General features: G+C 42.2%; 1 protein-coding gene across 3 annotated transcripts in view; it reads left to right on the forward strand.

Annotated features, from left to right (window-relative positions):
* The window catches only part of LOC118806569 (protein inscuteable homolog), a 75581-nt gene that overhangs the window by 43030 nt on the left and 8725 nt on the right, over positions 1-23826 (forward strand). For all 3 annotated transcript variants that reach the window (XM_036568010.1, XM_036568009.1, XM_036568013.1), the window contains 5 exons: positions 10137-10494; positions 12516-12568; positions 15335-15458; positions 16128-16241; positions 17806-17931. In XM_036568010.1, the coding sequence (XP_036423903.1) occupies positions 10138-10494; positions 12516-12568; positions 15335-15458; positions 16128-16241; positions 17806-17931 (774 nt within the window). In that variant the 5' untranslated portion in view covers position 10137. The remainder of the gene's footprint in view (positions 1-10136; positions 10495-12515; positions 12569-15334; positions 15459-16127; positions 16242-17805; positions 17932-23826) is intronic.

Raw genomic sequence — 23826 nt, forward strand, 5'->3', positions numbered from 1 at the left:
GCAAACCACTCTTCTATTAACCGCGCTGAGGGATTTTTGAGGGATGCTGAAAACCGGCGACCCTCCATTGCTGTTCTGTTGAACAGTGCAGGCGGAAGTTCAATAACGTCACTGTGACGACGCAGTGACTGTTAAAAAGGTCCATCATTTCAACTGTGAAATCATTATTCAGGTACTCGTTCCATTTCATCACAGAGAGATGGAGAAAGTACAGCAGGGTGTCCAAAGTCCAGGGCCAAATGCGGCCTGTGGACAGATTGTAATTGGCCTGTGTCTTCTGTTTTAGGGTGTTTTATAAGTGGCCGCCAGGCCGTACACTGCAGTTCTTCCTTTCACCTGATGGTGGCAGCAGTGCTGTAGCAGCAGTGCTGTAGGATTACAGTGTAAAGCGCTGCACTGCGGTAACGAAGTAGCTACAGTTTAAGAGCCTTTCTTTTCTGACTGACCTGCAGCTTCATCTACTGACCACATTTAGTCCAGACTTAAGCCTCCAGCTTGAGCACTACGTTAATTTGGGCCTTTTGGCTGTTTTTCGTGTTTTTCCTTTGCAGTTAACCAAATATCCCTTTATTGACTGGGTGGAAAATACTTTAAGTAGTACTTATAGTACCCAAGTTCTCTTGGAGACAGATCTGCATATGAACAACCATTTAATAATCTGTGGGATACACTTTGAAAATTATGGGACTGCATGAATATAAACAGAAGTATGAAAAGATGTGTAATTTCTTAAATTAAAAATGTAAATTTGATGGCTGTAAAGAGTGAATATAAGGTTCTGGATTCTGCTGCATCACATTTGGACTCTTCAGCACTGAATCACTGCCATTACCACAAATTTGACGTGTTTTTACTTAATGGAAACATATCACTGGTTATCATCTCAGCTGGATGGATTTCTGTCTTTCTAATTTGGCTACACAAACGAGTGGTGGGTGCAGGTGGGGGGGTACATCGTTGCAGCTCATGATCCAAAAATTCCCCGCTATCCTCTTATACAGGAATTTTGAAAAATGGGAGAAGTTCCCCATTTAAAGCTTCGATTCAAAACAGCTACAATTAAAAATTGCCCTTCTTGATTTGAATATCACCCTCTTTCAAATTTACAATTTGGAATTAAAAGCGCTGAATCTTTCAGCCCTGCTCTGGCGCCGGTCCTGATGTTGGTCAGGTCAGTGTAGTGTTGCTGGTTAGTGAGGGAAACAGGCCGCTCTCTGGACCGGAGCAGTAGCAGAGTTCTCTCAGCCTCTCTGGGTAAACAGCTCCCCAGAGACACTGAGAGCAGCTCATCCTTCCTGCAAACACTCGCCGAATAAAGGCCTCGTGCTTGCTGACCTCTCGGCGCTCGGCTACGTAAATATTTGTCATTTCCTCGGCTCGAGAGCGGCTATTTCATCCCCTCCCATAAAACAAAGCTATTATGGTGATTATTCCATTCAGCTGAGGGCCTTCTCTCCGCTATTGTTATTGCAAGTAGAAATTGAGAGATTTGGTGCTGGAGCTTTGTTGAGCTCGTCCTCCAACGGGCCAATAATGTTTACATATAAATATGTATATAGAGACCAGCATTACAATAATAACGCGTAATTCACTGAGTGCACCATTCATCTTTATGAGAGCTGCGGGACAATGGAAAAGTTTGTTTAAACAAACAGAGAGAGAGAGAGAGAGAGAGAGAGTTTAAGTGTTTGCAATGCTTTAACGAAGTGTGTGGAAACACTGAATTAAAGGGGAATTGAACCTTTTTTATATACATTTCTGCATAATTCAGAGTGTGAGATGTAAACAGAGAGATTCAGAGTGGTTTGGTGTGAAACGGTTCAGATGTCTTTACAGTGGTGGTGATAGGAACCAGGGGTCGCCATGGCTACAACACAAATATAGACATTTTATTTACTATCCAGAACCACCAGTGAACCTACACGAGTCTTCTGAGTTTATATGGAATGTTGATGATGGAAAATCTGAAATAATAAGTTTTCTTTGGGGACTATTTTGCCTCACAGCGCCCTGCATGTATCCCTCCACCATGAATGGAGTTTAAGTTCTCTAAACGATCATAAAACAGTGTCTCAGTCATCAGGCAGTGAATTCATAACCGTTTCATGTAGGAACTTTCTGTGAGGGAGCTTTTAGAGGTGGACGTCTGGTTCCTATCACCACCACTGTGAACAACTCTGACTGTAGAATGGAGCATTTCACACCAAACCACTCTGAACGACTCATCTCAACCGTTTGATTATGCAGAGAATTTAGAAAAATCGGTGGGCTTTCCCACTGTTCTCCTGTAAACAGATCTGCATATGAACCAGTTTATAATATATGTAATACACTTTCTGAATTACAGGACTGCATGAATATAAACAGAAAATGAATATAATTGCGTCTTTTTTTTATTAAAATGTAAATCTGATGGCTGTAAAGAGTGAATATACGGTTCTGGATTCTGCTGCATCACATTTGGACACTTTAGCACTGAATCACTGCCATTACCACAAATTTGACATGTTTTTACTTAATGGAAACATATCACTGGTTATCATCTCAGCTGGATGGATTTCTCTCTTTCTAATTTGGCTACACAAATGAGTGGCGGGTGCAGGTGTGGGGGGGGCACAGCGCTGCAGCTCGTGATCCAAATGATGGCCAATTAAGGGACAGCAAAATTCCCCGCTATCCTCTTAGCCGGGCCATGCCACTGATTAGCTGCCATTGACTCTGCGTGGGAGGAAGGCGCCCTCATTGTGGGGATTATCCGACCTGCTGCTTACCTTGCTGCTCTTTCTGCGCGCGCTCCTGACCTGTACGTGTCTGCTGACCCCGCGGGCTATTAGCGCGGTGGGCTCTGCCACAGGGGCCAGCTCTCTGACGCTAATTGGCCCCCACTTGTGCCAGACATCATCAGCGTTCATGTATTTATCATGCCGGCATATGCTTTAACCTGCTCGGATCACTGTTCTGGGGTTTATGACTCTGTTTTAGCTTCAGAATGAAAACCTCATCTCATTTCTTCCTTCTTTTCTGAAGCTTTGCTGTTCTTACTCACTGACTCTTTCATTTTAAAGGGCCCATACGCTACATTTTCACATTATCTCTAAGATGGTTCTTCATGGGTTCTTTAGGAAAGGCAGTGGTCCCATATAGAACCATGGCCCACGCTTTTCTCCTGAGGAGGTTCAGGAGAAACAGCTCAGAAATCAGTGATTCTTCATTAATATAATACTGAGATCTGCTTTATTTCTCTGAGACAATCTTAAGAAAGAACTTTCATGATACGGGCCCTTTAAGTTCTTTGATGAATGTCAGTGAATTCGGCTGCCAAAGAGGAGTGATGCCGCAGAAGAACCACTTTCGCTTCCCTAAAGCATCACTGAAGAAATAAAGAAATAAAGTGTGAAAACCTTAAAATCTCAGTCTTATTACACACTTAGGCTTATTATTCAGTAACTGCAGGGACTTTAATACAAACTGGCTGAGCTGTTCTTAGATTATTGAAGTGTGTATTAAACTTTAGGCCCTGGACATTTAAGGTTTAAGATAACTGTATAATGTGAATGTTCTACTCCAATGTTTTGCCATTTTCCCTTTAAAACTGTGAATCCTGTCCAAGAACCATTTAGGAACCTGTATTTTTCGAGGGTCTGTGTTCTGTATGTGTTCAGCTGGTGGAGCGGGATTGTTTGCAGGTTATTTGATGATATGCTAACAATGCAGGCTGTATTATTCCACCACACGCGAGTGCTTTCTATCAGTCTGTGCTTTTATCTGTTTATTTGATAAGCCCAAGCGTTCATGCATGGAATTCCCCAGAGCAGCGCTCGGCAACATGAAGCTCCAGAACCGCATGTGGCTCTTTTACTGTCCTGTTGTGGCTCCACAGCAGAATCAGATTAGTGGTTAAAAATAAAATAATCCTCCTTTACAGTAAAATAAAGCTCTGCTGATCGTTCAACACAGTTTAACAATAAATGATCTCTGGAGTTAATGTAGAACTGCTGATTCACCCTTTAACCCTGAAGATCAGCGCAGACTGCTGGTCACCATAGCAACACAGACAACAGTCTTGCCCGGCTAGTGGCTAAAGCTAAGTTCACATTACAAGCCTTGCTGCACAAATCCGATTTTTTGCTCAAATCCGATCTCTCTGACTCGATGGTTCACACTTGTTTAGGTAAGAGCCTCAAATCTGTCATTAATGTGACGAACCAGCGTCCTGAAATGACCCTCATGAGCTCATCCTACTCAGTAACGTCACGTGAATGAATCACGTTCATCATCAGCACAAACTAACAAGCAGAACGAGCTTCGCTGAGAAGATCATTAACTCTGATCAGCTCTCAGCTTCATTATTAGAGCGAGACGAAGGAGAAAAAGGTGAGATGAGCTGCTTTTCCACCGTTTACAGGCTTTAACTTCTGTTCGGCGCTGTTGCCATGGTAATGCTGAATGATGGCGCAGTGCAGTGGGGAAAAAAAGCACATGATTTCCAATCTGAGCGTCACATTAAGGTCACATGGCCATGAATCGGATACGTATCCGATCTAGGACCACATATGAAAGTGGCTCAGGTTGGAATTGAAAAGATCAGATTTGTGTCCACACAGCTCTGAAAACATCAGATCTGAGTCAAATTAGGGCAAAAAATCGGATTTGTGCCACTTCAGCCTGGTAATGTGAACGTAGCCTAAGGAAACGGCAAAGAGAGAGATTTAAGACAAACATCGATAATTTGGAGATGAATGGACTTATTAGTGTTTATAATCAGCTGGTTTCCTGATACGTTTAATCTGCAGAGAGAAACTGACAAACACTAAAAAGTCGTGAAGCTGAAGTCAGTTTCTTATTCGCCAGCTTCTCCTTCGAATTGCCCTGTTCCAGCTTAAATGGTGCAGCAGTTACATTCTGGCACCTCAGGCACCATTTAAGGTGGAACGGAAAAATTCAAACAAGAAGCTGGTGAATGAGAAGCGACTTCAGCCCCATGAAGAGTCGAATACTGAGAGACCCCTGCCCCAGACTATGATAGGACCCCATCACACCTGCACTCTTAAAGGGCCCCTATTAGGAAAAACTGCATTCCCCTCACTTCCTGAAATAAAGGGGTCTGAAGTCGTGTGTGAACGTTATTCGTTTTAAATCGGACTGTTCACTCCTCAGTACAAACCGTCCAAACATGGAAACTGAACTGCACAACCGGCCCATTTTGAATTCATTGTTTTTATGATGTCACAAAAAACAAGACATTTGTTTCAAATTGTGCCACCACTGTCCAGAGTTACTACATGCTGGAGACCCTCCAAATGGGAGGGGTGTAACTCAGAGTGCTTCACTATTGGTTGTTGAGGAGTCCGAGTTCTGTGACGCTGGGTTCTCTGTTCCTGCCGGCTGGTTGTAGAACAAAATTATGTTGCTAAAAATGTGTTTTATTAATTTTGCCTGCATTAAAAACATGGACAGATCACAAGGTCTGTTTCATTTGTTAAACAATCTAAATACAGGTTAGTTAAATGGGCTTTGATCCTGCAAAGTGCAGCCTAATGTAACTCTTTCCTCTTAAGATTTCATGTTAAGTCGAGTGTAAATGCGTTTGTGTGAAAACTGAAGTGAACTCTTCTACCAGTGCTTAGAACCTGAAGATTCATTCTGATAAACATAAACACTGCAAAAATAGAATCTTGTCAAGTGAAATGATCTTAAATCTAGTCGATATATCCAATATTTCTCCTGTTGAGATTGTTGTAAGCTTATTATAAGGTTAATTAACTTATTTCCAAACATTTTTTACTTGTTTAAGTGATTTTATTAAGTAAATTTTTCTCACTATATTGGCAGATATTTTTGCTTATTTTAAGAAATGAGCTTCAAACAAGCTAAATAATCTGCCGCTATAGTGAAATCACTTAAAACAGATAAATAAAGTTTAGAAATAAGCTAGATAATCTTATAATAAATGCACAACCGTCTCAAAATAAGAAATATTAGATATATCGACTAGAATTAAGATCATTTCACTTGTCAAGATTCTATTTTTTGCAGTGAGCAACAAGTTCATTATTTATAGATGGAGGTTTGCGCTGTGTGACTCAGTGATGCCTGTATTTGCTTCTATTTTCATGCATTCAATAGAAACAAAGAACCGTTTTCACATTATTTAATTAATCACTTCTAGCCTAAATTAGTCAATCATAGCCTCAGTCAGCAAACGAGCTCCTTAGACCATAACCATTTTTTGGCTTCATCGTGTCAGGCATCCTCTCACCCAGACATGTTTTTAATTTGGTCTGTTGCAAAAGCACATCAAACTGAAAAGACTGGGTGTTTACATCAGGAAACATACTGCAGTTTTAAGCCTGATGATGAGTGTGTGAATCCCCCCTGGTATTCGGGGGTCCCGTGTTGTCCGTCTGCTAACTCTCTCCATAGCGGCGCTGATTCTTCAATGTCAGTAAATGTTTGTTTTATCAGCTGTTCTTCTGTAGAGTCTCTGTTCTAGTGCGGTTCTGCGCTCTTCCTCACATTAACTGAGATCTTCCTCGTCTCCTCTTCTGTAGAGTCTCTGTTCTAGTGCGGTTCTGCGCTCTTCCTCACAGTAACTGAGATCTTCCTCGTCTCCTCTCCTGTAGAGTCTCTGTTCTAGTGCGGTTCTGCGCTCTTCCTCACATTAACTGAGATCTTCCTCGTCTCCTCTCCTGTAGAGTCTCTGTTCTAGTGTGGTTCTGCGCTCTTCCTCACAGTAACTGAGATCTTCCTCGTCTCCTCTTCTGTCTTCAGTGTGAGAAATGAGGAACAGTCACTCTTCACTCCAAACTCTTGGGAAACTGGGCGAGTTTTCAGATTTACAGATCTGCTGCAGCTCATTGTAAAGCTTTTCAGAGGAATCCGGGCAGAGTTACAGTTTCTAGGCTATGAAGGACCGACTGGGTGAACCAGTCTGCTACAGCGCCACCCTGAGGCAGAGCAGTGCTGCAGCTCTAGTTAGTTAAGAACACCAGAGACAGAAGCTGATTGTGGGGGAAGCAGATAAACAATCAGCTCCACTGAATCTGGATTTGAGCGTCTGTTTTTCTCTAATGTACAGCATAACATCATAATAAGTTTGATTTTAAGACATTTAGGGGGTCCAAGACATTAATTAGGGGGCCTGGACCCCCCAGGACCCTCTGTATTTTGCACCTTGTTGATGACGTTTAATATTTGCTGTGTATGAAATTAAATATATTGGTGACACTTTATTTTGAGTGGTCATTTTTAGATGAAACAAACTCTCAACAGACTCTCAGTAACACGTCAAAAACATATGAGGGTTAGGATTAGGGCCAGGATGAGGATTAGGGCCAGGGTGATGGTTAGGGCTAGGGTGAGGATTAGGGCCAGGGTGATGGTTAGGGCTAGGGTGAGGATTAGGGCCAGGATGAGAATTAGGATTAGGTTTTGGGTTGAGGTTAAGGATTAGCGTTAGGATTAGGGCCAGGGTCAGTATGAGGATTAGGTTTTGGGTTGAGGTTAAGGATTAGCGTTAGGATTAGGCCTAGGGTGAGGGTTGGGATTAGGTTTTGGGTTGAGATTAAGGTTAGTGCTAGGATTAGGCCCAGGGTGAGGGTTGGGATTAGGTTTTGGGTTGAAGTTAAGGTTAGTGTTAGGATTAGGCCCAGGGCGAGGGTTAGGTGTTGGGTAAGGTTGGGTAAGGTTAGGTTTTGCGTAATAGAAGTAAAAAATAACTACTCCTACTTCACTGATATGTTGTCGATGTATTACTGATCATCGAGTTTATTAATCATCTACAAAAGACCAACCCAAATAAAGGGTTACCAATATATTTAGGCCAAGATTTCACAGCACAGAACGTTTGTACAGCTCGAGCTGGAGTGAAGACGTTAGTCTTAGACCAATAAGAAAGCATTAAACAGAACACAAACCCATTTGAGGAGCTTCCTATCTGCATTCGGTCCGGCCTGCAGGAACACGTACAGAAATCTCAGATCATCGTCTCTGACAGGATCAGCTAACAGCTAAACTGTCTGAACGACAGTGACGTTTGCGTGAAGTGCAGCAGCTTCTCTGAGTCACTCACTGAAAAACTAAACCTAAAACCTGTCCAAACTCTCCAAACTTCGAATATTCTACTTTCTGAGCGTCACTGTCCTTATATGGCCATGCATGTGTGTAATATCCTGTCCACTACCCTGAGTGGGCGGATGAGGTCATCACCATGGATACCGGGGCTTTATGGGCTCTTGTGTTTTGAGTGTAAGGCAGATGCCGTATAGATCGCTGTGCTCTTTCCTGAGGGTGAGTTAGTTTGGATGAGCTGGCAGGTGAGAGCGGGAATCCCCCTTAAATCCGCTTCATTAAGTCTCAGCATTACTGAGGAAATCTCCCCTCTGAGCTGCTTAGTTAGGGTTAACCGCAGGCCTGATCAATGAGCACATGACCACAGACTCCTGTGATTTTTTAAAGCCTTTGATTGACCTTGTGCACTTATTGATCTGCTGATATTTGGATCAGTATTATTTCTGTTGGTTCTGAGCCTCACTCTCTGACTGAGGAGGTTATAGGAGTGACCTCGGCTGTGTCAGCGCGCATCCCTTTCAAATCTGGAGCTATTATCACTGTCTTGCTTTGTTATTTATATGTATTTATATGTATAGCATAACTATGTAAAGAACTACATCTACATCTGAGTTTTGTTACATTTAAGTCGCCCATTTGCCCTTTGTTTACATGTCAAAAAGCGCTAAATGCTCAAATATGGTGCGTTAATGAACATCACACTTTTGTGTCATATATTTTTGTACATTTTGTGTCTTATTTTGTGAAGTTTGTGTTAATTATTTGTGTTAATTATTCAAATCATAATAAAATATCTCCTCTCGTACTAAAGTGGTCTGAATTGAAAGTTTCCAATCTGCACTTTCCTCACAGTTTTCAATGAGAAACAGCTAAAACTGCTGCATGCCTTAGTTATCTTTACTAATCTCTCTTCCAGCTATGATGTATATGTATATTGACTTGCTATGGAAGCTAATAGAGCTCTCAAAGTAATTTTGGACCATTTCTGTTGGTCTGTTTGTTATGCATTTAGCATTTAACACAATGCAAAGGGTAACTGGAGTTTTCAAATTATGCATAAAAGAGAAAAGCAAAAAACGCTCAACTATATCTATTTGAGTTAGTTTAACTAAAAATAAATAAAATACAGTATAAAATATAAAATATGCAATAACTTTTGCACAGGATACATTTTGTGTTTTAATATGTAAAATTGAGTAAATAAAGAGTATTTGTGTATTAAAATGTGCAGAAGTGTTTGTACATTTACACTTATTTACACTCATCAACAACAACATGGAATTTGATCAGTGGTGCACAAACTTTTGGATAATGCTGTTTATATATTGTGTGATAATATAAAATAGTGATGTTGCCCCATAAGACAACAATCCAAACAAAACAGTCCAATCTAAATCAGCTCTGTCAGGATTAAAGAACAGCAGCACCCAGGAAGCTCATTAACTTTACGAGTGCTGATGTGTTCACTGTATTAATGCTAATTGATTCACTTTATTAATGCTAATAAATTCACTGTATTAATGCTAATAAATTCACTTTATTAATGCTAACCTATTAACTTTATTAATGCTAACATTCACTGTATTAATGCTAATAAATTCACTTTATTGATGCTAACCTATTAACTTTATTATGTTAATGTATTCACTGTATTAATGTTAATAAAGCTAATAAATTCACTGCATTAATGCTAATAAATTCGCTTTATTAATGCTAACTTATTAACTTTAATAATGCTAACTTGTTAGCTTTATTAATGCTAATATATTCAGTGTATTAATGCTAATACATTCATTATAGAAATGCTAACTAATTAGCTTTATTAATGCTAATATATTCAGTGTATTAATGCTAATACATTCATTATAGTAATGCTAACTTATTAGCTTTACTAATGCTAATATATTCAGTGTATTAATGCTAATACATTCATTATAGTAATGCTAACTTATTAACTTTATTAATGCTAACTTATTAGCTTTATTAATGCTAGCTCTATTAACTTTATTAATGGTGACATATTTACTTTATTGATCGCAGCTGTATGTGTGTGTTGATCATGTTAGGATGCACGCCATTCAGGTGGACTCAGTGCAGCGCTGGATGGAAGATCTGCGTCACATGACGGAGGTGGAGTGTATGTGTGTTCTGCAGTCGAAGCCCATCGGAGTGGACGAGGACTCTCCGGGCGAGCTCATCGTGTCCGGCGTGGGCGCCACCGGCGATCACGTGACCCGCGACAATCTGCAGACGCTCCTGAAGAGGGCGCTGGTGGTCAGCACTGAGCTGGGGAAGATGTTCCAGAGGCTGGAGCGAGGCCGCTGGCAGCGCGTCCACGGCACGGCCGTCAGGGCCAACTGCCACGTCCGCTCACTAGTGCACGAGTATAGCGCTGCCCGGGGCACGCCCGCACACATGCAGAAGGTCAGGAGCTCTTCAACAGCAAAGCCATATTCCATATCCCACATCTTCCACATTTTAAATTTAATGTACCAAAAACATAATTAATTTCTACACAAACACATTCCAGCCTGTCTTTATCCCTTAAACAAACAGGCTGATAGATACTGCGCCTTTAAGACTGGTGTATGTAAATGAGCTCTGTACTGATTGGGTGCTCCATTTTGCATCTCATTCAAAACACTTCAGCATGAAGGGGTGGGGCTAAATTGCTGCAGGTTGAATAGGCAGACACACTATGTGGCCAAAAGTATGTGGACACCTGACCGTCACACCTATATTAGATTGTTGGACATCCCATTCCAAAACGATGTGCATCGACATTAATATTTACTTTCCCCCATTGCGGCCATAACACAATAGTAGCATCATTTCACAATGACAGCACTTACAGTTGACTGGGGCAGATGTAGCGGGGCAGACATTTCCCAAACTGAAACTGCCAGTGTTTGTGAAGACTGCATGGCTATGTGTTTGATTTTATACACCTTCATTAAACCTACATTGTGTATTATTGTAAAACAGAAGTGTCTAGGAGCAACAGCAGCTCAGCTACGAATTAGTAGACCATGCGAACTCACAGACCGGGACCGTCGAGTACTGAAGCACAAAGAAATCGCCCAACCTCTGTTGCATAATTCACTACAGAGCTCTAAACTGCCTCTGGAAGCAACATCAGCACAAGAACTGTCCACTAGGAGCTTCATGAAATGGCTGAGCAGCTGCACGCAGGCCTAAGATCACTATGCGCAATGCCAAGCGTCGGCTGGAGTGGTGTAAAGCGCCGCCACTGGACTCTGGAGCAGTGGAACCGTGTTCTCTGGAGTGATGAATCAGCTTCTCTATCTGTCAGTCTGATGATGAATCTGGGTTTGGTGGAGGTCAGGAGAACGTTACCTACCGGAATGCAGAGCCAACAGTACAGTTTGGTGGAGGAGGGATGATGGGCGGGGCTGTTTTTCAGGGTTTGGGCTCTCAGTTCCAGTGAAGGGTGATGTTGATGCTGCAGCACAAAGACATTTTACACAGTTATCTGCTTCCAGCTTTGTGTCAGCAGTTTGGGGAAGAGCCTTTCCTGTTCCAGCAGGACTGAGCCCCTGAGCACAAAGCAGCTCCATAAAGACATGGAGTGACCAGTTTGGTGTGGAGGAACTCCAGTGGCCTGCCCAGAGTGCTGACCACAACCCCACTCAACACCTTTGGGATGAACTGGAACAGAGCGAGAGAGAAAGAGTGTGTGTCAAAGGGCTGGCGCCCTCTAGAGGGCAGGACTCCATAAACACTACATACAGGAGATTCTCAGATAATGGCTGGTTTGTTTATGAATTCCAAAGCATTGTGTTTTTCTGTGCACTGTAATTTTCTGCACCTATCGAAGCTTGATTTGATTACAGTAAATTGCTGTGGCCAGGGTCCGCGTAATTGAGGCTTCTGGTGGGAATCCGACTGCTCATGTCAGAACCTGAAGACCTCGTACACGACACCAAGAGAATTACATCATTTTACGTCATAATATTTATGGTTCCTGTAAAATCAATCTCGCCTCAGCTCGGCGTAACACCCCCCTCCCTCCCCCGAACTGTCTGCGGCTGCAGCGTTTATAGCATGTAGAGCTTTTGGAAATATGACTCGCTACCTGATCGTCATTATTCTGTGCCAAGTCACTCAACTTTTTAAGGGAATCAGCATTCAGAGCTCCAGCTATCTGTGAGTAAAATTAAAATGAGAGCCGGTTCTAATTTTAGACAAGCTGTTTGAAGACAAAGATCTCATTGCAGGGGTTTCTGGGAGGAGGCCAGGTTCTCCTGTCAGATCTCATCATCACCCAGCAGGACAAACACAAAAATGACTCGTTCAATTAATTAGACACAATGATAGTGTTTCATCCTCCCAGGAGGTGGATGTAATGAAGTGGCTCTGTGAAGTAAATGTTGGCTAATGTGGTGTAAAAGCTGGCTAAGCTGTGATTCTCCTCTGTGCTGCAGTATGAAACAGCCCTGCTGGAGAAGTGCATGGAGCTCACTGTTATTACTGAGAGGTAAGACACCAAACAACACACACAACCGCACACCTGCTCTGAGCATTAAAGGGCTTTTCTAAACCAGTTAACCTTTTTTGGAAAAAAGGTTTGAAACTGGTATAAAGTTATTTACAATGTGTGAAATACAGGGGGTCGTGGAGGGTCTGGGACCCCTGAATTAACCTCTTGGACCCCCTGAATGTCTCAGAATCTAAATTCTGGAGGTCCCTGAAAATAAACTTATGACGTTATTCTGTCCGATTGGGAAAAACAGATGCTCAAATCCAGATTCAGTGGAGCTCATTGTTTATCTGCTTCGCCCACAATCAGCTTCTGTCTCTGGTGTTCTTAGCTAACTAGAGCTGCAGCACTGCTCTGCCTCAGGGTGGCGCTGTAGCAGACTGGTTCACCCAGTTGGTCCTTCATAGCCTAGAAACCGTAACTGAAAACTGTAACGTTAGTAAAGTTAGTGCTGACCGAATGGATTCTCCTCTCTGCAAACCACCTACATCTCTGACTGAGCAGCAGTTCTGAACATTTCTATCCCTCTTCATCTTAACTGTTCAGCTTTCAGACAGTAATGGGGTTTTCACTACTTATCACTGCTAGTCACCATGGAAATGAGTTCGGTGTAACCAATTAACTGTATGTATCGTAAATATTGAAATGGGCATAGTGTAACCATGGAAAAGGGGGTAGAGTTACGTACGGTATGTAACCTTGTCATGGAAATGGGAGTATTGTAACCTTGGAAACAAGTGAGTGTAACCATGTTCATAAAAGTAGCATAACCATGGAAGTAAGTGCATTGTAAACATTGATATGGGAGTAGTGTAATCATGGAAACAGATGTAGCATAACAATGTAAATCAATATAGTGTGGCAATCATGGCAATTGATGTGGGGTAACCATGGAAATGAGTGTAGTGTAACCATGTAAATGGATGTAGTGCAGGGTGTCAAACTCAACCATTTAAAAGGGCCATATTAAAAAAGCAAATCTGTGGAACAGCTGCGTTTTATTTCATTTTTACTTAACATTTTGCCGTGACCTGAACGGGTCATTGTTCATTCAAAATATGCCAAAACTGCAACAGCAAAATAGGCACTGAATACTTATTCAAAAATAATTCAAAATAAATTAAATTGTTTTAGGTAGTTTTTTAAAACTGCCTGTTTGCTTGAACTGGACACCAGGCATCTTTTCTGTTTGTGTAACCGCCAGCCCACAGATTGTTCTTGGGGATCGGAACGCACACTACATTGCACTGCATGCTGGGGACTGTAGTGCATCTCAGGGTAAAATGAGCTAATAAGAATAGAAAATTAAAATGATTTTGCTGGCCGAATAGTCCCGGGTCATGGGCCTGACTTGGCCTGCGGACCTTGTGTTTGACACATGGGGTGTGGTGTAACCATGGAAATGGGTGTAGTGTAATCATGGCAGTTGTTGTAACAATGGAAATAGTTGTAGCATAAACAGAAATGGATGTAGTGTAACCATGGAAATGTATGTAGCGTTTTCATGGAAATGGGATTATCATAACCATGGAAACAAGAGAGTGTAACAATGTAAATACACCGATCAGGCTTAACATTATGACCACCTCCTTGTTTCTACACTCATTGTCCATTTTATCAGCTCCACTTACTATATAGGTGCACTTTGTAGTTCTACAGTTACAGACTGTAGTCCATCTGTTTCTCTGATACTTTGTTAGCCCCCTTTTACCCTGTTCTTCAGTGGTCAGGACACCCATGGACCCTCACAGAGCAGGTACTATTTGGGTGGTGGGTCATTCTCAGCACTGCAGTAACACTGACGTGGTGGTGGTGTGTTAGTGTGTGTTGTGCTGGTCTGAGTGGATCAGACACAGCAGTGTTGCTGGAGTTTTTAAACACCTCACTGTCACTGCTCGACTGAGAATAGTCCACCAACCAAAAACATCCAGCCAACAGCGTCCTGTGGGCAGCGTCCTGTGACCACTGATGAAGGACTAGAGAATGACCAACACAAACTGTGCAGCAGCAGATGAGCTATTGTCTCTGACTTTACATCTACAAGGTGGACTGACAAGGTAGGGTGTCAAATAGAGTGGACAGTGAGTGGACCCAGCGCAACACACACTAACCACACCACCAGCACTGCAGTGCTGAGAATGCACCTATAAAGTAAGTGGAGCTGATTAAATGGACAATGAGCGTAGAAACAAGGAGGTGGTCAGAACGTTATGCCTGATCGGTGTAAATGTAACATAACCATTTAAATAAGTGGAGTGTAACCATGAAAACAGGTGTAGCATAACAATGTAAATCAATGTAGTGTAATCATGGTAATTGGTGAGGAGTAACTATGGAAACGGGTGTTGTGTAACCATGGCAGTTGCTGCAGAGTAACTATGGAAATAGATGTAGCATATACAGACGCGGTAATGCCACCATGGAAACGGGTGTAGCTCAACCATGGAAATACGTGTGTAGCATAACCACGGAAACGGGCAAAGTGTACCCATAGAAGATGGGTATAGTGTAACCATAGAAATAGGTGTAGCGTAACTATGGAAATGAGAGTGTTGTAGCTATGTAAATATCTGTACAGTATCCATGAAAATGAGTGTAGCGTAACTATGGCAACAGGTGTGAAAAAGCCACCAACACTAGGATTAAATGAGGCAGAGCATTTCCCCCATCGCTATGGAAACCATACTCATATGTATATAGTAGTAATTGTCTTTCATTAGAAGGATGTGTGTTCAGCTGTTGTGTCCGGTCTCTGTCCTGCAGGTGCCTTCACACTGATGATGAGTATTTCCTGAAGTCAATGAAGGAGGCCATTCACGAAATCCTCACCGACGTCAGTGACTCCTTCAGCCAAATGATTGACATGGCCCTAGCCAATGAAATACAAGTAAGGACACAGCACATACCAGTGCGAATAGAGACCTTAACGACCCCGGCTCTGAGCCAGAGGGGCTGGACAGTGAGCTGATGGCCATTAGACCTGACGGGCTTTCACTGAGTGTCAGGGTGGGTTATTTTTAAGGCAATTTGTCAGTTACTGTACTCGCTGTGTTTAGATGTATGTTATAGATGCTGCAGCAAACATTTAATCATCAGTCCACATCAGTGACTAAGCTCCACTAACTGGCCCTCTACTGACTGACCCATTCACTGACCGACCTTTCAGATGGTCTATGAGCAGTCAACAAATCACAGTTGTAGTGCATTATTTTATATTTATGTCAGTGTGGCAGAAACCCACCCTGACAGACTCACCAGAAAGATTTGTGATTGGTCTCTGTTTGTGTCTTTAGGGCCAGAAATTAGAGCATCGCTTTAAGAGAAATGAAACTGTAAACTCTCTTTAGGTTGGTGTTGTTTGGTTTTGCTAGATCAGTGAGCAGCCCAGACTTTAGTGCATCCCAACAGAGACGATATACTAACCTTTGTGAAGTAACGTGGTAAATGAGCCCTAATTAGGCTGCACTAAAACTAAAAAGTGTTGTTCAAGCCAGCATTGCTTTCATCAGATGCAGGCAGTATTTATATGCCCAACTTCTGACTTTTGTTCCGACAGATCCTGATCAAGCAGGTTGAAGAATCAGACGACGTGTTCGTCATTGAAAACGCCATCAGCAACCTGCTGTCTCTCACTCAGGATGGACCACAGCTGTGCAGCATCATTGCCAAGGTCAGCACAGTTACGGCATCATACCTTCACTGATGAACACTGCAAATAACTGAAGCTGAGAGGATGAGCAGGAAAATGACCTCTTTAATAACCACGTCCATTTACTGTAAATCTAAATCATATCTGCACATGAGTTTATATGCAAATGTGCATAAACCTACATGCAGTTAGAGAAACTGTGTTGTTTATTTATTACTTGTAATTATTTTAAATTTGATTGCATTAAATACAACCGCATTTCTAATAAAGTTGGGATGCTGTGTAAATGTCAAAATGTAAAAGAAAACAAAATGCAATGATGTGCAAATCATTTAAACCCTACATTTTATTAAAAATAGTACAAAGACAACATTTCAGATGTTAAACTGAGAAATTTTATTGCTTTTTGAAAAATATTTGCCCATTTTGAATTTGATGCCAACATGTTCCAAAAAAGTTGGACAGGGGGAACAAAAGGCTGGTAAAATTGTGTAATGCTAAAAAAAACACCTGGTGGTTGATTGACAACAGGTCAGTAATATGATTGGGTATAAAGAGCATCTCAGAGAGTCGGAGTCTTTCAGAAGTAAAGATGAGGAGGGGTTCACCACTCTGTGAAAGACAAAGAACTTCTGCTTTTCATCATCTACAGTACAGAATATCATTAAAAGATTCAGAGAATCTGGAGAAATCTCTGTATGTGAGGGACAAGGCCAAAAACCAGTATTTGCTGGCCGTGATCTTTGGGCCCTCAGGCAGCACTGCATTAAAAACAGACATGATTCTGTAGTGAAAATCACTGCATGGGCTCAGAAACACTTCTGAAAACCACTGTCTGTGAAAACAGTTCATCACTGCATCCACAAATGCAAGTTACAGTTCTAAGACCCAAAGAAGAAACTGTACATAAACAGGATCTAGAAATGCTGCCACTTTCTCTGGGCCTGAGCTATATATAAAATATATATATAGTATTTGATTATTTAGTCTAAATGATTATTAGACAGAGCGATCAGTTGTGGATGAAACTCTGAGCTGTAAAAGTCCCACAAACTTAAACTGATCACCAGCAAGTTGACGAGAAATGTTTCCTAATTCTGCTTAACAATCACTATAGTGAGCATGTAATGCTAATGCTAGGTAGTCAGTGAAACTCCAGTGAAGAGTTTTCTGTCTTTATGATGATCTAAATAATATTTCTGGGGATGTTATGCTAAAGGGTGGGTCATTGGCTTGGTGTCTGGGAGTGGACTTCTTGCCCCAAAGTCACTTCAAAACAGAAAAAAAACATTTTTTCACTCTAAATCAAATGTATTGCTTTCTCAACAACCCTCCCCCAATTATCATATATCATTTTTCTTTTACAAATTAGTATAAATATAGATGACGACTGACCCCAGAGGAATAAATTAGACCACAGCTATTCAATAAATGTAGAGATTAGTCTAGTCTAATCTTTTGGTCAGGAGAGAAAACAGAGGGGAGTCACAGTCTATGTCTGTGGTCAGAGCTTAGTGTACAGTGACCATAAACAGTAAGAAATAAAATGCTTTTTTGTGTTATTGTGTTATTGTGTGGATCTCAGGAAGGAGCTGTGGTGGCTCTGCTGAAGATCTGCAGGCAGGACTGCTTCAGCAGCCTTTACGCTCATGCGCTGAGGACCGTGGCCTCCATCTGCTGTGTGGAGGAAGGCATCACCCAACTGGAAAAGGTACAGCCTCACCACATAGTACAACAGCTCTCTTTAAAGAGCCCATAGCCTAAAAGTTTCATGTATTTTATTTTCCTTCGAAGGTCAACTTATAATAATTTGGGGTTTTACATATTAGAAACAGTCATAATTCATTTCTACGTGTCCATTTTCCAGCCTCTCTTCATTGCTTAGAATTACCTATAAGACCCATAAGTCTGGCTTGAAACACTCTAAATAAGGAACTCAGGCCATTGTAGGGTCGTTTACATTTCCAAGATTTCGGTGACTATTGGCTTCTGGTGTTTGTTAGCATAGAGTGTGTTTACATGCACGTAATAATCTGATCATTGTTAGATTTCAGCAGTTATCTGATTAAGTTGTCGTGAAACACACACTCTGATTTCTTAGATCAGATTAAGGTCTATACATCTGATTATGAAGTCTGATAAAGAGGCTGATCTGAGCTCAGTAATGGGGTTTCTCAGTGCTGTAAACTCTCACTCTGATTTTTTTCATTTCTCTCAGTCTGAGCATGTGCGAAAACAGAGCTCCGTCCCGGAAACAGTGAACAGCGTTTAACTCAGCATTTAACTCAGCGTTTAACTCAGCATTTAACTCAGCGTTTAACTCAGCATTTAACTCAGCGTTTAACACGGCGTTTAACACAGCGTTTAACACAGCGTTTAACACAGCGTTTAACACAGCCTTTAACTCAGCGTTTAACACATCGTTTAACACAGCGTTTAACACATCGTTTAACTCAGCGTTTAACACAGCGTTTAACTCAGCGTTTAACACATCGTTTAACACAGCGTTTAACACAGCGTTTAACACATCGTTTAACACAGCGTTTAACTCAGCGTTTAACACAGCGTTTAACTCAGCGTTTAACTCAGCGTTTAACACAGCGTTTAACTCAGCGTTTAACACAGCGTTTAACACAGCGTTTAACACAGCGTTTAACACATCGTTTAACACAGCGTTTAACTCAGCGTTTAACACAGCGTTTAACTCAGCGTTTAACTCAGCGTTTAACACAGCGTTTAACACAGCGTTTAACACAGCGTTTAACTCAGCGTTTAACACAGCGTTTAACACAGCGTTTAACACAGCGTTTAACTCAGCGTTTAACACAGCGTTTAACACATCGTTTAACTCAGCGTTTAACACAGCGTTTAACACATCGTTTAACACAGCGTTTAACTCAGCGTTTAACTCAGCGTTTAACTCAGCGTTTAACACAGCGTTTAACACAGCGTTTAACTCAGCGTTTAACACAGCGTTTAACTCAGCGTTTAACACAGCGTTTAACACAGCGTTTAACTCAGCGTTTAACACAGCCTTTAACACAGCGTTTAACACAGCGTTTAACACAGCGTTTAACTCAGCGTTTAACTCAGCGTTTAACACAGCGTCTAACACAGCGTCTAACTCAGCGTCTAACACAGCCTTTAACACAGCGTTTAACTCAGCGTTTAACACAGCGTTTAACACAGCGTTTAACTCAGCGTTTAACACAGCGTTTAACACAGCGTTTAACACAGCGTTTAACTCAGCGTTTAACACAGCGTTTAACTCAGCGTTTAACACAGCGTTTAACACAGCGTTTAACTCAGCCTTTAACACAGCGTTTAACACAGCGTTTAACACAGCGTTTAACTCAGCGTTTAACTCAGCGTTTAACTCAGCGTCTAACACACCGTCTAACACAGCGTCTAACACAGCGTCTAACTCAGCGTCTAACACAGCGTCTAACACAGCGTCTAACACAGCCTTTAACACAGCGTTTAACTCAGCGTCTAACACATCGTCTAACACAGCGTCTAACACAGCGTCTAACTCAGCGTCTAACACAGCGTCTAACACAGCGTCTAACACAGCGTCTAACTCAGCGTCTAACACAGCGTCTAACACAGCCTTTAACACAGCGTTTAACTCAGCGTTTAACTCAGCGTTTAACACAGCGTTTAACACAGCGTTTAACACAGCTTTAACACAGCGTTTAACACAGCGTTTAACACAGCGTTTAACACAGCCTTTAACACAGCGTTTAACACAGCGTTTAACTCAGCGTTTAACACAGCGTTTAACTCAGCGTTTAACTCAGCGTTTAACACAGCGTCTAACACAGCGTCTAACTCAGCGTCTAACACAGCCTTTAACACAGCGTTTAACACAGCGTTTAACACAGCGTCTAACACAGCGTTTAACTCAGCGTTTAACACAGCGTTTAACTCAGCGTTTAACACAGCGTTTAACTCAGCGTTTAACACAGCGTTTAACACAGCGTCTAACACAGCGTTTAACTCAGCGTCTAACACAGCGTTTAACTCAGCGTTTAACACAGCGTTTAACTCAGCGTTTAACTCAGCGTTTAACTCAGCGTTTAACACAGCGTTTAACTCAGCGTTTAACACAGCGTTTAACACAGCCTTTAACACAGCGTTTAACTCAGCGTTTAACACAGCGTTTAACTCAGCGTTTAACACAGCGTTTAACTCAGCGTTTAACACAGCGTCTTACTCAGCGTCTAACTCAGCGTCTAACACAGCGTTTAACTCAGCGTTTAACTCAGCGTTTAACACACCGTCTAACACAGCGTCTAACTCAGCGTTTAACACAGCGTTTAACACAGCCTTTAACACAGCCTTTAACACAGCGTTTAACTCAGCCTTTAACACAGCCTTTAACACAGCGTTTAACACAGCGTTTAACACAGCCTTTAACACAGCGTTTAACTCAGCGTTTAACACAGCGTTTAACACAGCGTTTAACACAGCCTTTAACACAGCGTTTAACTCAGCCTTTAACACAGCCTTTAACACAGCGTCTAACACAGTGTCTAACACAGTGTCTAACACAGCGTTTAACACAGCCTTTAACACAGCATCTAACACAGCGTCTAACACAGCCTTTAACACAGCGTCTAACTCAGCGTCTAACACAGCCTTTAACACAGCGTTTAACTCAGCGTTTAACACAGCGTCTTACTCAGCGTCTAACACAGCCTTTAACACAGCATTTAACTCAGCGTTTAACACAGCGTCTTACTCAGCGTTTAACACAGCGTTTAACTCAGCGTTTAACACAGCGTTTAACTCAGCGTTTAACACAGCGTCTACTCAGCGTTTAACACAGCGTTTAACTCAGCGTTTAACTCAGCGTTTAACTCAGCGTTTAACACAGCGTTTAACACACCGTCTAACACAGCGTCTAACTCAGCGTTTAACACACCGTCTAACACAGCGTCTAACACAGCGTTTAACTCAGCGTTTAACACAGCGTTTAACACAGCGTTTTACACAGCCTTTAACACAGCCTTTAACACAGCGTTTAACTCAGCGTTTAACACAGCCTTTAACACAGCGTTTAACTCAGCCTTTAACACAGTGTCTAACACAGCGTTTAACTCAGCGTTTAACACAGCGTTTAACTCAGCGTTTAACTCAGCGTTTAACTCAGCGTTTAACACAGCGTTTAACTCAGCGTTTAACACAGCGTTTAACACAGCCTTTAACACAGCGTTTAACTCAGCGTTTAACACAGCGTTTAACTCAGCGTTTAACACAGCGTTTAACTCAGCGTTTAACACAGCGTCTTACTCAGCGTCTAACTCAGCGTCTAACACAGCGTTTAACTCAGCGTTTAACTCAGCGTTTAACACACCGTCTAACACAGCGTCTAACTCAGCGTTTAACACAGCGTTTAACACAGCCTTTAACACAGCCTTTAACACAGCGTTTAACTCAGCCTTTAACACAGCCTTTAACACAGCGTTTAACACAGCGTTTAACACAGCCTTTAACACAGCGTTTAACTCAGCGTTTAACACAGCGTTTAACACAGCGTTTAACACAGCCTTTAACACAGCGTTTAACTCAGCCTTTAACACAGCCTTTAACACAGCGTCTAACACAGTGTCTAACACAGTGTCTAACACAGCGTTTAACACAGCCTTTAACACAGCATCTAACACAGCGTCTAACACAGCCTTTAACACAGCGTCTAACTCAGCGTCTAACACAGCCTTTAACACAGCGTTTAACTCAGCGTTTAACACAGCGTCTTACTCAGCGTCTAACACAGCCTTTAACACAGCATTTAACTCAGCGTTTAACACAGCGTCTTACTCAGCGTTTAACACAGCGTTTAACTCAGCGTTTAACACAGCGTTTAACTCAGCGTTTAACACAGCGTCTTACTCAGCGTTTAACACAGCGTTTAACTCAGCGTTTAACTCAGCGTTTAACTCAGCGTTTAACACAGCGTTTAACACACCGTCTAACACAGCGTCTAACTCAGCGTTTAACACACCGTCTAACACAGCGTCTAACACAGCGTCTAACTCAGCGTTTAACACAGCGTTTAACACAGCGTTTTACACAGCCTTTAACACAGCCTTTAACACAGCGTTTAACTCAGCGTTTAACACAGCCTTTAACACAGCGTTTAACTCAGCCTTTAACACAGTGTCTAACACAGCGTTTAACACAGCGTTTAACACAGCGTTTAACACAGCGTCTAACACAGCGTCTAACACAGCCTTTAACACAGCGTTTAACTCAGCGTTTAACACAGCGTCTAACACAGCGTTTAACACAGCCTTTAACACAGCGTTTAACTCAGCGTTTAACACAGCGTTTAACTCAGCGTTTAACTCAGCGTCTAACACAGCGTCTAACTCAGCGTCTAACACAGCGTTTAACACAGCCTTTAACACAGCGTTTAACTCAGCGTTTAACACAGCGTCTTACTCAGCGTCTAACACAGCGTTTAACTCAGCGTTTAACACAGCGTCTTACTCAGCGTTTAACACAGCGTTTAACTCAGCGTTTAACTCAGCGTCTAACACAGCGTCTAACACAGCGTCTAACTCAGCGTCTAACTCAGCGTCTAACACAGCGTCTAACACAGCGTCTAACTCAGCGTCTAACACAGCGTCTAACTCAGCGTCTAACTCAGCGTCTAACACAGCGTCTAACACAGCGTCTAACACAGCGTCTAACTCAGCGTCTAACTCAGCGTCTAACACAGCGTCTAACACAGCGTCTAACTCAGCGTCTAACACAGCGTTTAACTCAGCGTTTAACACAGCGTCTTACTCAGCGTTTAACACAGCGTTTAACTCAGCGTTTAACTCAGCGTCTAACACAGCGTCTAACACAGCGTCTAACTCAGCGTCTAACTCAGCGTCTAACACAGCGTCTAACACAGCGTCTAACTCAGCGTCTAACACAGCGTCTAACTCAGCGTCTAACTCAGCGTCTAACACAGCGTCTAACACAGCGTCTAACTCAGCGTCTAACTCAGCGTCTAACACAGCGTCTAACTCAGCGTCTAACTCAGCGTCTAACACAGCGTCTAACTCAGCGTCTAACACAGCGTCTAACTCAGCGTCTAACTCAGCGTCTAACTCAGCGTCTAACACAGCGTCTAACTCAGCGTCTAACTCAGCGTCTAACTCAGCGTCTAACTCAGCGTTTAACACAGCGTCTAACACAGCGTCTAACACAGCGTCTAACTCAGCGTCTAACTCAGCGTCTAACTCAGCGTTTAACTCAGCGTCTAACTCAGCGTCTAACTCAGCGTTTAACTCAGCGTTTAACACAGCGTCTAACACAGCGTCTAACACAGCGTCTAACTCAGCGTCTAACTCAGCGTCTAACTCAGCGTTTAACTCAGCGTCTAACTCAGCGTTTAACTCAGCGTTTAACTCAGCGTCTAACTCAGCGTCTAACACAGCGTCTAACTCAGCGTTTAACTCAGCGTTTAACACAGCGTCTAACACAGCGTCTAACTCAGCGTCTAACTCAGCGTCTAACACAGCGTCTAACTCAGCGTTTAACTCAGCGTCTAACACAGCGTCTAACACAGCGTCTAACACAGCGTCTAACTCAGCGTCTAACTCAGCGT

This window comes from Colossoma macropomum, unplaced genomic scaffold (assembly GCF_904425465.1).
Source record: "Colossoma macropomum unplaced genomic scaffold, Colossoma_macropomum, whole genome shotgun sequence".
In the NCBI taxonomy this organism is placed as follows: Eukaryota; Metazoa; Chordata; class Actinopteri; order Characiformes; family Serrasalmidae; genus Colossoma; species Colossoma macropomum.